Source organism: Thunnus maccoyii, chromosome 6 (genome assembly GCF_910596095.1).
Source record: "Thunnus maccoyii chromosome 6, fThuMac1.1, whole genome shotgun sequence".
Lineage (NCBI taxonomy): Eukaryota > Metazoa > Chordata > Actinopteri > Scombriformes > Scombridae > Thunnus > Thunnus maccoyii.
This window is the reverse complement of record NC_056538.1, coordinates 28,935,169-28,949,160: the sequence shown is the minus strand read 5'-3', so window position 1 is coordinate 28,949,160 and position 13,992 is coordinate 28,935,169. Positions and strand designations below refer to the sequence as shown.

The window sequence follows — 13,992 nt, the reverse complement described above, 5'->3', positions numbered from 1 at the left end:
AAAAATGGAAATATTTTACATGATGATGACATATATCAATCCCTCAAGTCAAACTTCATGTTTATCTTCAGTTTGTTCTTGTTTCTTCCATTTGTGAAGAAGTTTTAATACAAGTAGATTTTAAAGTTAGTTTTTGTGATTACTTTTTAAATCGGTGGCAGTGATTTGCTTGTATTATAGCACAATACAAAGAACCATAATCACAGATCAGCAGGCTGTGCCGGTTTCTTCTCACTGTTACAAAAACTTAAAGCTGCCTTAATTCATTTGTGGCCTCTAGGGGGCAGAAAAATCCCAAACAAGCTAACAGACACATCACTTGATATTTTATCAAACAGTTGCTTATATATGGGTCTCTCTATTTTCTGATGAAAACAGTTTTCTGAAATGGGGTTGATATGGAGATCTTCTAGACTAAACCATAGTAAATGCGCCATAAAACTAAAACAACAACCTCAAAGATGCTAAACTGAGTGATCATTTCCTGTGGGTTTGTCTATAAGAGCATCCTCTTTGACATGACATGTTATCATTTAATTCTGTGCAGCTTCACATTTAGATTCAGGCCTTTAACATTTGGCGAAAGAAGGAAATCCACCTCTGTTACACATGAATATTAATGACATGTATGTTTTCTTATGTTCTGTTATCATTCAAGTCATTCCGTTTAAAAGAATACAAGAATATTGATTGGGAGTCGAGTGTAGTTTATGAATTTTGAGTTGGACATAACGAGCCTGAGTTGTTCTGGTAAATGGTTTATTTAGTGTTTATTGAACTGTTGGGTGGACTTTCAAACAGGTTGTGTTGTTTTTCTTCTTGTATACTTCCATTGCTGAGATCATTTCTAATTCTTCTATTGTTGCATAAAGCAGCATGTCCTGATGATGAGATGTAATATTTTAACATTTTATGCCTGTTTTGTATAATAAATTGTCCTGTCTTCTTTTTGAAACCAGCCCAACAATCATGTGGTTAAAAACTTCACTTGACGACAGATGTTCAAGCAGTGATGACTGAACACAAAATGAATATGTAGAAAGAGGCTGAGTCATACGCCACAGTCCATTAACAATCTAAACAATCCACAAAACTGTAACGCCTCGAGCGACTAATCATTTGTGAGGCATGTGGGGAAATAATCATGATAAATAAAGGTTAGCCGTGCATTTTACTTTCTCTGGATATCCTCCACACACACACACATCAGATGAGTCGTTTGCTGCTTCTGGGTAATAATTTATCAGACAAGAAATGTGGGTTTTGCTGTAGAAGTAGCAAACCTACAACCACCAGCCTTATACTTTGGGTCCTCCTGCATAAGCCAAGGTCATTGCAGCAGCCAAATGGGGCTGGCAGCACATTTGTCCAGCCTGCACTCTTACCTCCAAAGACTCGTGTCCTGGCAGTGTAAACCACAAGCTTCTGCCCTCAAGAAAACGCTCCGGGTCCATCCGATGATTACATCAAGAGGACGGGCCTGCCAAGTGTTACTATCGGTGCCAAATGTCCCGTTCTTTCCCTCGCACCTGCCTGATTTGTCATCATTCCCATTCATTCTCTCTCACTCTTTCTATTGTCTGCACATTTCTCATTCTCTCTGTCTCACTCAGTCTATTTCACTCTTATACTGACATTTTCTCTCTGGTTTGTCTTTTATGCCACAACCTCCCCTTTGTCACCCTTCAGATTCTCAAAGGCCTACTGGCTGTCCAAAGGCACATCTGTCAGGATCACATATTACCTTCATCAATCACACTATCACTCAGGAGACATCAGAGGCTGAACTGTAAAACCTTTGTTTTACACCAACCTTAAAAGAAAAAAAAGATCACAGAAACAGTGCAGGTATAAACCAAGTTACACAAAATATGATTTATAGATGTATTTATGGGCAGCACACAGAGGTGGAGAAATACTTCAATCCAAACACCAGTACCTTTCTTCTTCTGGGGACAAATATTGTTTTTCAGCAACATTGAATCCTAAGACCATAGCTCATCAATGGCACTATAACGCAACTTTATTAAGAACATGGAGAATATAAGACACTCCCCTCCAATACCAAAATGTCCCCTATCCCAATCATCATAATTTGCACCATACATAATGATGTACTACTTCCTGTGAACAGCTAAATGACATTTACATCTGAGTTTGCTTGAAGTGAACCCCTTACCATGGTTTGTAAGTACAGTAGACAAGGACTTCTTCTTCACTACACCACACAAAGATTTAACAACAGCTGTCACAGTTAAACAAAAGGTCTAAGAGTTTACAGTCATGCTAGCGGCTCAGCGAAACTGTACACTTGGGCACACTGTTGAATGAAATGTCTGAGATTTGCTTAGCATGAAACATAAAGTACAGATGAGGTTTATAGGATTGTCATTTTGTAGGTATTGGTTCATTAACTTAAGTATTTGCTAGATGAAAAGTTAAAGGATCATATTTCAGTCTGGACCAAAGCAGTGGACCAACCGACTGACGAACATTTCCATCCCTAGAGGCACGCAACTGGTATGGCTGCAGTATTTTAAACCTTGCGATTAAATGACCTTGGTTTCTGGGGAAAAGAAACTCAGCCCAAGTATGAAAACACCCTAAAGCTGGAGAATAAAAATGATTATTATTATCATTCTCCCGCTCTCCTTTACAGTAATAAAGTTTCAACCAAGACATATTGATTCATTCATGTCTTTTTTCATGTCCAATCCAACTAATCCCATGACTCAGCAAAGTTCAAAGACCAGACGAGTTTAGGAGAATAAAGTTTTACCTGCCAGAAGATGGTATCTATTGTGCTCCCCAGGAAGCCTTCTCTTGTTTCGGACGACAGGAGTTTGGGTCCGAGGATCGTCATGAACTCCTCGAAATCGACCTGTCCATCACCTGACGCAATAAAAAAGAACAAGTTTAGCAGACGATGTACTGATATTTGCATTGTTAGGCTACTGCTGTGGCACCAAACCTCTCCTGATCATCCCAAACAGTGATGCCAAATAAATTATTTTTGTCTGAACTCATTCATCATTATTCATCTGATGAGCTCTGTGGAAGATTTCTTTATGCGTGGCACCATCCAGCCTGCAAAATAGACAGACTGCCATTTTTTTTTGTTTCTTTTGGATCTGTTTTCGTTCTTTTTCCCTCAGGTCATCTTTCCTTTTAATCCCAATGTTACCATCTTCTAAAGTGGAAATGATTCAGACAGCATGAGCACAACCTTGCCGGTTATCCGACATTGGTTTTGGAGTGAGAGGCGAGGTACAGTGAATGACAAATGATGTTCCTGTCTTGAACGACTATGGCTGATGTGCCCCTGAGCAGAGTACTCAGTAGCTGATAGCCTGCAGCTGAATGTGTGCACAGTATGTATGAAAGTTCAGCAGGGTGTTGAGGGAAAACGAGGACACCGCGATGAACTTTTTCTGAATTAAATAACAGACATAATTAAAGAATTTGAGACTGCAAAAGGTTTGTGTCTTTGTTTTTATAACAAAAGCAAGAACCCCTCAATTCAGACAGTTTGATATATTATTTTATACTGAGACAAGACTGTAAAATAAAACAGCTCTTACTAGCTCTATAACACTGGGTGTGAAGTAGATCAAAGTTTACAGCCACTGTAACACTAGTGACATGGAGTTCCTGCTGTGCACATTGATTCAAACAGTTTTGATGTGGAAGTCTGCTGATGGTTGTCGAAAACTACTGAAAAAGAACAACATCAAAACCCTTCAGACAGCGACAGTTCAAAACAAACGGATCATGGATTCATATCGATAATGTTGAACACACTTGAATCAATTTTCTCTTTTACTCTGTGGGTGGAAAGTTTTAATGAGCCCAGATTCATTATCTTCCCTGCAGAGTTTGCATTTTCTCTGTCTGGTTATATTATCTGTATGTTTAGGATGAATCAAACCTCCACTGAAAGCTCTCGCTGTACGTAATAAACTAAAGGATGAAAAATTCAGCAAAACTAACTTGTGTGCTTAGATTGACAAGTCAAATCTTTAAGATTTAAGATTAAAAGGGCAGACAGACAGAGAAGCCTGCAACCAAACACCTTTAAAATAACTGAATTTAAAAGCATGATAGATAAAACGTATGGTAAAATGGGCTGAATGTAAATGCGCAGCAAAGACAAAAATTCTTTATTATCATTCAATCTTTCAATATCCTGTTTGTTCACTTTCTTTCTTTTTGTTGTTTCTCATGTCCCTGTTGTAAAGCAATTTCACTTCCCTCTTCCTCCCACCTGCTTCTCTTGTATCTGCAGATGAGACTGGGACCTTGTCAGTAGAGAGTCACCCATGCAGTATGACTCAATCTGCCCCTACCTATCTGCTCCTGTTCTGACTGTGGTGGCCACCCTGGGACACACCGGCACCAGAACATTTGATGTCACTGACTGAACTTGTATCAAAGTTGTACTTGTGTGCGCATTCAGCATTGCAAATGCGGAGCTACGGGCACAGATAAAGCAGTGTCCTGACCTGAGGATGTCAGGATGGGAAGATAGGTGGATGGATGGATGACGGTGGAGATAAAGGTGGACTGAGAGAATGAGTTCAAGGTAAGACTAAATTAAGTGCAGTTACAGTTGTTGCAAATACACAACACATGAGAGTTGTTAAAAGCTTGAACAAGTGATATTTTTATATTTCCACTAAATCAAATTAACTGTATTCTGTTCTCATCATCCTCATTTCCAGGCAGGCAGCTGTTTTCAGAAAACAACTCCTGCCAAAGCATCTGTACACAACCTGGCCGGTACGAGGCAGCAGACGGACAAAGTTAGCAACTAGCTGATGAAGTGGAACATCTTGCAGCTAAAGAGCTGGATAATATTCTAACGTGTATGTGGAGACCACACCAGAACAAACAGGAGAGGAAATGTTAAATTTCAGGTGGCCAGAAACAGTACTAACATGCTATTATGTGTCAGAAGGGAATAGTTTAACAGTTTAAATATAATAAACATAAACATAATATGATAGTGTCTCAGAGCTGTGTCTGTGTAGTAGCCAAAAAGTAAATTTGTTGCAACTTTAATCTTATTGTTTTCATGAAATTATCATGAAATCATTCCAGCAATTTTTGCTCAACAAGTCTACCATGTTAGAGACAAAAATAAATAAAAAAATGACTCTTTTCATTTCATAATTCTTCATATGTCATACTTTAACATGCACTTTCCATGTACAGTATGCTGGCAGCTTCTGCCCGCTGACACTCCTGAGTGGAAATAAGTGTGCAGAGAAAATAAATGATCAAAATACCTGTCCTACCAGTTTTTTTCCATGAGTGCAGGCAGAGAACTACTTTGAAATGAACAATCTGCTCTCTAACTAACAACCACTGTACCCATTAATAATAAATTATAGTTTTAATATACGTTTAATATCAAACTCTTGCCTCTATGCTATATTCGTACTGTCCACTGAGGACAATATTCATGTTGTTACCAACTGGTTATCTATTTTTCAACTTCCAATCCAAAATTTAGGGCTGCATAAAGAATTACTTCAACATGATGTTAACTTTTATAATTACGGCAATGTTACACTTCATTTGTTTATGTCATGGGTTTAAAGTCAAAAGTGAAAAATGCATCTTAATTCCAAAGAAGCATATGAAACCTTTAAAAATACAAGTCTGTAAGCAAACACTACTGACCTGCTGTGCTGATTTGGTTTAATAACACACCATACTGATAATAAAATTGTTTTCAAGAGCAAACTGTTATTAAATTTCCAACTGTAAAAACCCTCCTGATATTCAGTATTTTATGCTGGAATCTCCAAACTGACACCCCTTCTTACTTCCTCCTTTTTTAAAAATGAATTTTATGTTGCACTAGATGTACATAAAAAACAACAACTATAAAACACAAACATCCCTAAAACATTGTGTAATACAGTGGAATATTTTAGCCAAGTTTCACCCTAAAAGCCTCGAGTGCTTTACATCATGGCTGCATTTTGATGTATCTGCAGTTTATGACAGCTCAACATTATGCACAAAGTTACTGAGTCAATTTTAGTGTTTCAAAGCTTTGACTGGGAAAGACAGTCTCTTCCTGTATTATGTCATCAACCAAGCATCCTGTTTCAGCAGGAAAAGCACAATGAATTATTAAAAAGGAGAATGCAAAATCCGTCTTCCTTTACTTAAAGACAAACAAATTAGATCAAAGACAATAGAGAATAAAAGAGTTAACACATGTTAATACAGATCCAAACTTAAAGCCACTGGAAACCCAAATCCACAATAACCTTCTAACTATGTAATTTAGTGTCTTATGTACATAATAGTAAGCATCTAAAAAGTATTAGAAATTAGTTTCAATCTAAATTTGAAATGTTGTAATTTAAGTTTTTGTAAACTTTCCAGATATTGGGTTTGAATTGAGTGTGATTTTGCTCAGACAAGCATTACAAAAATTACATAATTAATTCTGCAAACCAATCATTTCGTGTTCCTTTCCCATCCAGCAATGTGTGAAAACTATCAAACTAGGCAGCGCTGATCAAATACGAATCAAGATTCTGTTACTGCATTGCCTATTTCTGGTGTCAAATGTTTTCAGAAACATATTTTAGTGTACTGTTTAGCTGTAACGTGAGAAAGTTTGTGACCCGGCCGTCATGTCGAAAACAGACAAAACCAAGCACCGCCCCAACTGGCACTACCTGCCAGTAGCCGGGGAGCTGTCAATCAAAACGTGATCTGCCATGCATACAGTCTTGAGAAATGGTCCTAACAGCAAAATGAGCTGTTTTTTAAGAGTTGTGAATGTTTATTGTCACTCAGATTTTTTTTAGATGCTTAATGAGACACTTGACTTTGATATCATGTATGTATTTTTACAGTTTCAGAGGCTTTAAGAGATTAGCGCCAAAGTGAAAAAGCAGGGCATCCAGGTCATTAACACCGGAAGAAAAAAGGAGAGCGTATGTGATCTGCTGCAATGCTGTGATCTGGAACAAAGAAGAGCAGTCACACCTCTCTCCATGAAGGGCATACAGAGCTCAATAACAATCACATGGATTTGACAGCAGTGACGAGCAGAGCAGATGACCTATCAGTATCTTCTAGAGATTGGCCGGATTTAGCCACCGGGCTCAGAATCCATGGCTGTGAACGTAGATCCAATCCTCACATCTGCCCACTTGGCACAGATACAATCACCATCATCTATTCTCATTCATCTGCTAATGCCCCTCCTCTCCTCTATGCCATGTCCCTTGATCACTGGCTCTTCATCACTGTGTCTATGCACACGCATTTGAGAAAATAACAACAACAACAAAAAAAAAAACAGGCCAGATTTTTCACACTGCATATTTGTCAATTTAACTGTATATTGTGAAGAACTGTTCTTGAAAAACTCAGCGTGTGAACTGATTAAACCACACTTGATTATAGAGGGTATAAAGATGATAAATACAAAATAACAAATGAATTATATTAGGGCTGCAACTAACGATTATTTTTTATTAATGTGTTATTTTTTGATTAGATTAATTAATCATTTAAATCTATTAGTAATGTCAGAAATTAATGAAAAGCTGCAGGCAAGTTATTTACTTCAGCTTATGTTTGTATCTTATTGAATAATTAACTAAAAAGCCTTTGTATTAGATTTTTTTTAATTATAGTAAACAAAAAATATTCCTTTATTCTTAAAATTTAAGACAGAAAAAATATTCTAATGTATCATTTTTCTTTGTGGAATAATAAGAGAGAGAGGGTAAATTGGTGCAGTCTATGCTGCTTTCAGTGTCCCCACATCAGATCTGTGTGTGGGGCGGTTACGTCATACATCTGTGATATTCCCACTGGTGGGCATCAAAGTCAGACATTTATCATTTGTTCACATTAACCTCTTCCACTCCCCCAGGACGCCAGTGTCCTCGGGTGACATCACTGTCTTTCAGACACCACTGTCACCCCTCTCTGAAAGACATTACTGCCTTTCAGAGGGTGTAGAGGGTTTAGTTTTAAAGCTACAGTGAATATACTTGTATCACATGAAACTAGGTAACCAGTACAACCCATTGGTGCCTGGCTTTTGGGAAGGGGGCTAAATAATGCTTGAAAGTTAGGCTAAATTTTGGCGAGGGAAAAACTGGCAAGGCTATTTTCAAAGAGGACCCTTGACCTCTAAAATCAAGATATCTGAATGATGGGTTCTATGGTTACACACAAGCTTCCTCTTTACAGACGTGCTCATTTTATGCTAATCTCATGCAGTTCGGGGCAAAAACCATGCAGTTTTTTGCATGCAGTATGCAAGTGTTATTTTCGCCTATTCTATAAATGGTGTATTTGAATATTTCTGCATACTGGAGTCCCTAAACAGTCTTAGAATTGCATAAATTAGGTTAGACTGGAAAGCTGAGACTGTTGTCAATGAGCCCAACTGTATTCTTAGTCCTAATAATAACCATTTCATTGTAGTGAGACCATTTTTTTTTAAACTTGATATAAAATTATTGTGACCTCTAGAATAATCACAGCCTCATGAAACTTTACAACCACAAACTAGAGACCTGGGGCATTAAGAGGATGTTTGGCTTTTTTATGGCTTTTACTTTTTACTGACAATAAGTTTCTGAGCAATTCCCAGAATAGAAATTCTCACCATCCCCTACAATCACTGAAAATGCAATTCTTGCAGAAATCTCCAAATGTCAAAAGTTTTTGATACCAAATCCCAACATGAATTTTTTTATGGTGTTCCTCAAGGTCTTAGTGTTTTAATGTGGTATTTTGGAGGGATTTTTGACCATTTTTATCAATTCTCAAATGGTCATAAATGGTTAAATTTTGCACCAAATCTGTGTAACAAATGGTATTGACCCAAAAACTGCTGCAACAACTTATGAGACATAACTGAGCATGTGAATGGCCATCATATACTTCCATTATAATATTCTGCACTTTTATACACTCTAAACTTTCAAAATTTGAATAGGCGTCTAAACAAAACATTTATTACTAGGAAAACAACACAGTGCTGAGCTAAATCCCAAATTTATCTTAAGGTTCCCAGCTTTCACGTGATGTATACCACTTCTATATGGCATATACTGTTGACCTGCTATCTCTCCCCTGAATATCCCCTGTTCCCCCCAAAAATGGGTCTATGGTAGGGGGGCGGGAGTGGAAGAGGTTTAGGTTTTAAGAACACTCCTGTAACCAGTCAAATTCTTTGCATCCAAGAGCCTCTCTAGATGTGAAGTTAGTGTGCTGACCGTTCTCTTCATCTGTTCGTCTAAACCTGTTGGCTCATACTTGAGTGAGCCCTTGCTAAGAAGCCATCAAGTCCTCAGGTTCAATAATGCCTGAAGAAAACCTCCAGTATTTTGCCAATGACATTTGTCAATACAAACAAGTTGACCTGGCTCATTTAATGGGAAAGAGGTTTTCCAAACAGCAACCTTAACAAACTCAATGAAGATTCAATGAACAGAAACAGGAAGAACGACTAGAACATAGTGAATAATAAACAGCATTACAGTTCACAGTTAAAGGTTGAGTCAGTCATTCTGGAGAAAGATTGTTGATATTTGAACTAAACACCCAAACAAATACACCCCTCCCTTCCTTCAGAAGCCCCGCCCCCCAAATTCATGGATGCGCATTGCCAAGGCAACAACCAAAAGAGAAATATGGCGAAATTCAAAGCGATGCGTCAGCTGAGTCACTTCTGTTCCTCTCACACATTATCACAAGCAGGAAAAAAAAATGTCGTCTCATGTGAGCATCACAGTCCATCCACGCTCTCCGCCTCTCTGCAGCCTCCCCCTACTTCTCACTCAACCTGCGTTCAGCGTCTCTGTCCACAGAAGCAGCCGTCTGTCAGCTGCAGCTCCCTGAGAGCTGAGACTGACAGCAGAAATTTACTGAACCAAAAGAGTTTGTACGTCGGCTCTACAGGAAGAAATGGATTGTATTTATTGATTCATTGATATAGTTAACAGGTTGAAAACACATATAAAGTAGGATATTTGTGTGATTTAAACAGCTCTCTGCTCAGATTACGCTTCACTAAATGCGACAGAAACAAACTCGGAGTGTAAAAAAAACGGAAGCGTATCTGTTCCGTGAGAAAACACTTCCTATGTGAATTGGTCATGGCCTCTCTCTCTCTCTCTCTCTCCAGTTCGCCAGCCCTCCCCCAATATTCAGTGGGGTGCTGGAGACGGGACACTGATGTCCTCACACAGACAGCTGCTCTGATGACTTCCTCCTGTCTTGTGCACAAGCACGGACGCCCCCTGCTGATTGGCTGGCATAGTGTTATGTGGCTCGGTCCAAGCCACTTTGTTTCCCGTTTACAGAGCCAGAGCTGTGTATGAACATTTTTTTCCAGCACATATACAGAAGAAACAGCTAGCGGACTGTGAGGAGATATTCGCTGAATTTGACAAAAAGTGTATTAAATGATCTTTCTCCAGAATCACTGACTCTACCTTTAACCTGATGTGTCAGATGGTTTGTTACACAGAACCATCTGACTGTTTGGAAAAGGGAAGGCACTTTCAAAAAATACTTGGCAGGTGATTGGATGAGCCGTCTGTCTATCATGGCTATCACCGTCTTACCTTGCGAGGCAGCTGGATTTGCAAGATCACGTGAGAATCCTCGTAGGACGCTGATTGGTTCGGACACAACAAGCACATAACTCGAAGCCTGACATGACGGATTCCTTGCTTGATCTTGTGATGTTGTGATCTTGCGAATCCAGCTGCCTCATAAGATAACTTCACAGTCTCCCTGAGACAAAAGCTGCCGTGACCTTCGTCATGCTCCAAAAGTAGCCTTGCATGCTTCTTCAAATCGTAGCAAATGACGCAACAAGAACTGGCCGTGAGGCACAAAAGCAGCTACGGTCTCCTGAGATTCTCAAACGAATGAGTCAGAAGAGGAATAAAGGCAGTCAGACTTCTCAAACTTTAATATTCAGCCTTGAACATTTACAGTATTTCTCTCTCCACTGTGGAGCTGAAAAGCACTTATCCAATGCTGTGATAGCAGAATGAAGAACTTGAATATTTTCCCAGTGATCTGACATTTGCATATTGCATTTTCCCCATCCCCGCCTATTACAATTTTAAGAGTCTAGCCTTTATAAAATGCCAATCACAGTTAATGCAGACACTTTGCCTGAAACCTGGCTCGGCACAAATGATGTTTGCAAGAACAGGGATTACTTGTGTTTGCGTGTTCTCGCTGCTGAGAGTGTCCACTCTGAGGACAAAAAGTTAAAAGATCACTGGTGATCGTCAGCTAACTTTGTTGACTGCAGGAACTATAAGCACTGTGGATCTATTGATGTTGTACAATTTTGTGATGAATTTCCGGCTGCTGCATTAAATACGTTTATACAGTTTAGTTCTAGTTAGACAACCGATATGAAATATGATCAACCATACACATTCCCACGTCGTACATGTGTGCATGTATTACTAAGATCCCACATATTTATTCATTTAGACTTTTCTACAGTGGCATCGGTTTCACTTTGGTACTTTCATGTGTCAAGTGGAAGCGACGAGTGGTTGAGATTGAAATGATCGAGCATGCATGAATAAATGTTTTATGCATGACACAGAGGAATATGTAATCTGTGCATCTGATGAGGTAAGACTGCATAGAAAAACACTCCTGTTTATTGCAATTCTTCGCACAGTTGCCTGCAGAGGAGAATGTGTTCCTCATTATTTTTACATTTTTATGACAATGAATAAAGTGTTGTTTATGTCTGTGTAAGATGTAACATGTTAGGGGAGGAACCCAATATGGATCGCACAGTATGTTTTTACACTTGTGTATGTGCGTGTGCATGTGACTCACCATCCATGTCTAGTCTCTGCATGATGATGGCCAGCTCCACCTCGCTAGGCATGTACCCCAGAGAGCGCATGGCCATACCCAGCTCCTGTTTGGAAATGAACCCGTTTCCGTCACGATCCAGCACCTTAAAAGCCTCCCGAATCTCTGCCAAGACAAACAGGAAATTGACTCAGCATCTATTGACAATGCTTTCCCCTCCTACTTCCAATTTGCACAGACATAAACACTTATTCATGTTCCTTGACAGCACTGCTCGTATTGGTCTGCCAGACAATTATTTCTTCACACTGTCTTCTGTATTTGTGGGATTTCTTTCTCTGGCAGCGATACACCTCTCACGATTGTGAATTCATCTTGCATTTAACGAAGTTAGTTGGCATTTCACCCTTTCACCTTGTTCATCATCATTCGCACACCTCTCTCTACCTCCATCCCTCCCTCCCTCCCTCCCTCCTTTCCTGTCTGACCCAGCTCTGGGCTGCGCGTTATGCAATTGGTCTCGCACCACTGCCTCAAGTTAACAAGATCAATTCCCCCCATCGATTAATTTTCTTCACCTGCTGTCACAGCTGCTGTCACCTCTGCTCATTTTTTTTGCTTTCACATTCTTTAACATCACCCGTCAGTGTTTTCCTCTGTTCTCTTTGTCTTCTATTTTGTTTCCACCTTCATATGTTACAGTATATTTTTAATATTTCAATTCAAAAGGGTCTGGTTTACTTAGAGATACTCGTCTGCTCCCAGGGTTAAACCTGTGACCTTCAGGATATTTATACTTTTCCTTCAAACGCTAAAGATATTCACTGTGTAGAATATCACTTCTATTGATGCTGTTCTATAAATAACCATTTCCAGATCCTGTTGGTGCAGTACATCTGTACACAGTGTTCACTCATCACAGGAAAAACAACTGCAGGATTTATCACAACAGGTTGTGGTGGAGGTTCCTGACTAGTGTTCTGTTTCAAATCCGATTTATTGGACATCGATTGTCTTAAATTTTATTTTAGCCACGGTGCATCCATGTTGCGCTGCTGATGCTACGATTGACTCACATTCACAACAGAGACCAAAATGCCTCACTTGTGCACAGTTGAGTCAGCAGCTGGTTCACTAGCTGCTCGACGTGTGATCAAGTAGTCGGTGGAAGGAGTCAGCAGGCTCCACTGTGCTTTAAAGCCCAACTGAGATCACATTTAGTCATCTCTTTTTGCAGTCAAAAGTAATGTCAACAAGTTTTTGAAATCTTACTAGTTTTTTATTACTGAAGGAAGACAAAAAAGGTCTGGATAAATCATGGAAATGCTCCTTTGTGTTTCAGCAGGCTGGAGAGGCGTGTCGATGTTTTGTTTGATTGATCTGGCTGAGTGGTTACATCATTGGGAACGAGAGACAAAGGAAACAAACTTGTGCTGTTGCTACATGGCATGAGCAGATTATCTATTGTAAGCAGTGGTACTGAAGAGAACAACATCTAAATGGATCAGAGTGATATTTTCAGGTATGTTTACATGCAGTTTTATGTGCTACAGCTGAGCAGCTAATTAATTAGTGCACTCATTCCCCAGTGAATGTTTGTTTGGTCACTTGTTTAACAAGCTAAGGTGCAGGACATGACGTGTTTTCATGTCTGTAATTTAGATGGAGATTTTAGCAGGAAAGCTAATGTGGGTTGTTGTTCAGAGTCTGTGGCTCTTGTGCTGCTGTCTGGCTGTCAGTGTGACCGTCTGCCTATGATAGAAGGGTGACATTACTTCTTTACGCAAATGTGGTTTAAATTAAAGTGCTTTGATTGGCTGTATGGAAACAAACTCTCCCTATATGTAGCTGAAGAACTAATGGTATTCTGATGAATTAATGCAAAAATAGAGGGCGCCATCAGGAAACCATAAAATATAAATTTGTCCCTTTAGGTTTCTGATTCTCGAAGGAGAACATTGGTTATGTGATTTACAGAGCAGATGCTGTAGCGGACAAAAAAATCCAATTTAATTCCAATTTGACTTAAATAAATGCATATTTCATAAGTGTGCCTACAGACAGGAAAGGGTGTATGGCGAGAAAAGAGAGGAAGACTGACAGGCATCTGGTGTTTTTAAATAGAGGTGGAATGTCACT

The 13,992-nt window shown here is 39.2% G+C and overlaps 1 protein-coding gene across 1 annotated transcript in view; it reads right to left on the bottom strand.

The window, feature by feature from the left end:
* caln1 (calneuron 1) overlaps positions 1-13,992 on the bottom strand; it is a 93,097-nt gene that overhangs the window by 61,533 nt on the left and 17,572 nt on the right. The window contains exons 3-4 of the mRNA XM_042415250.1: positions 11,875-12,018; positions 2,780-2,892 (exon numbers count right to left, since the gene is read on the bottom strand). Coding sequence (XP_042271184.1) covers positions 2,780-2,892; positions 11,875-12,018 — 257 coding nt within the window. The remainder of the gene's footprint in view (positions 1-2,779; positions 2,893-11,874; positions 12,019-13,992) is intronic.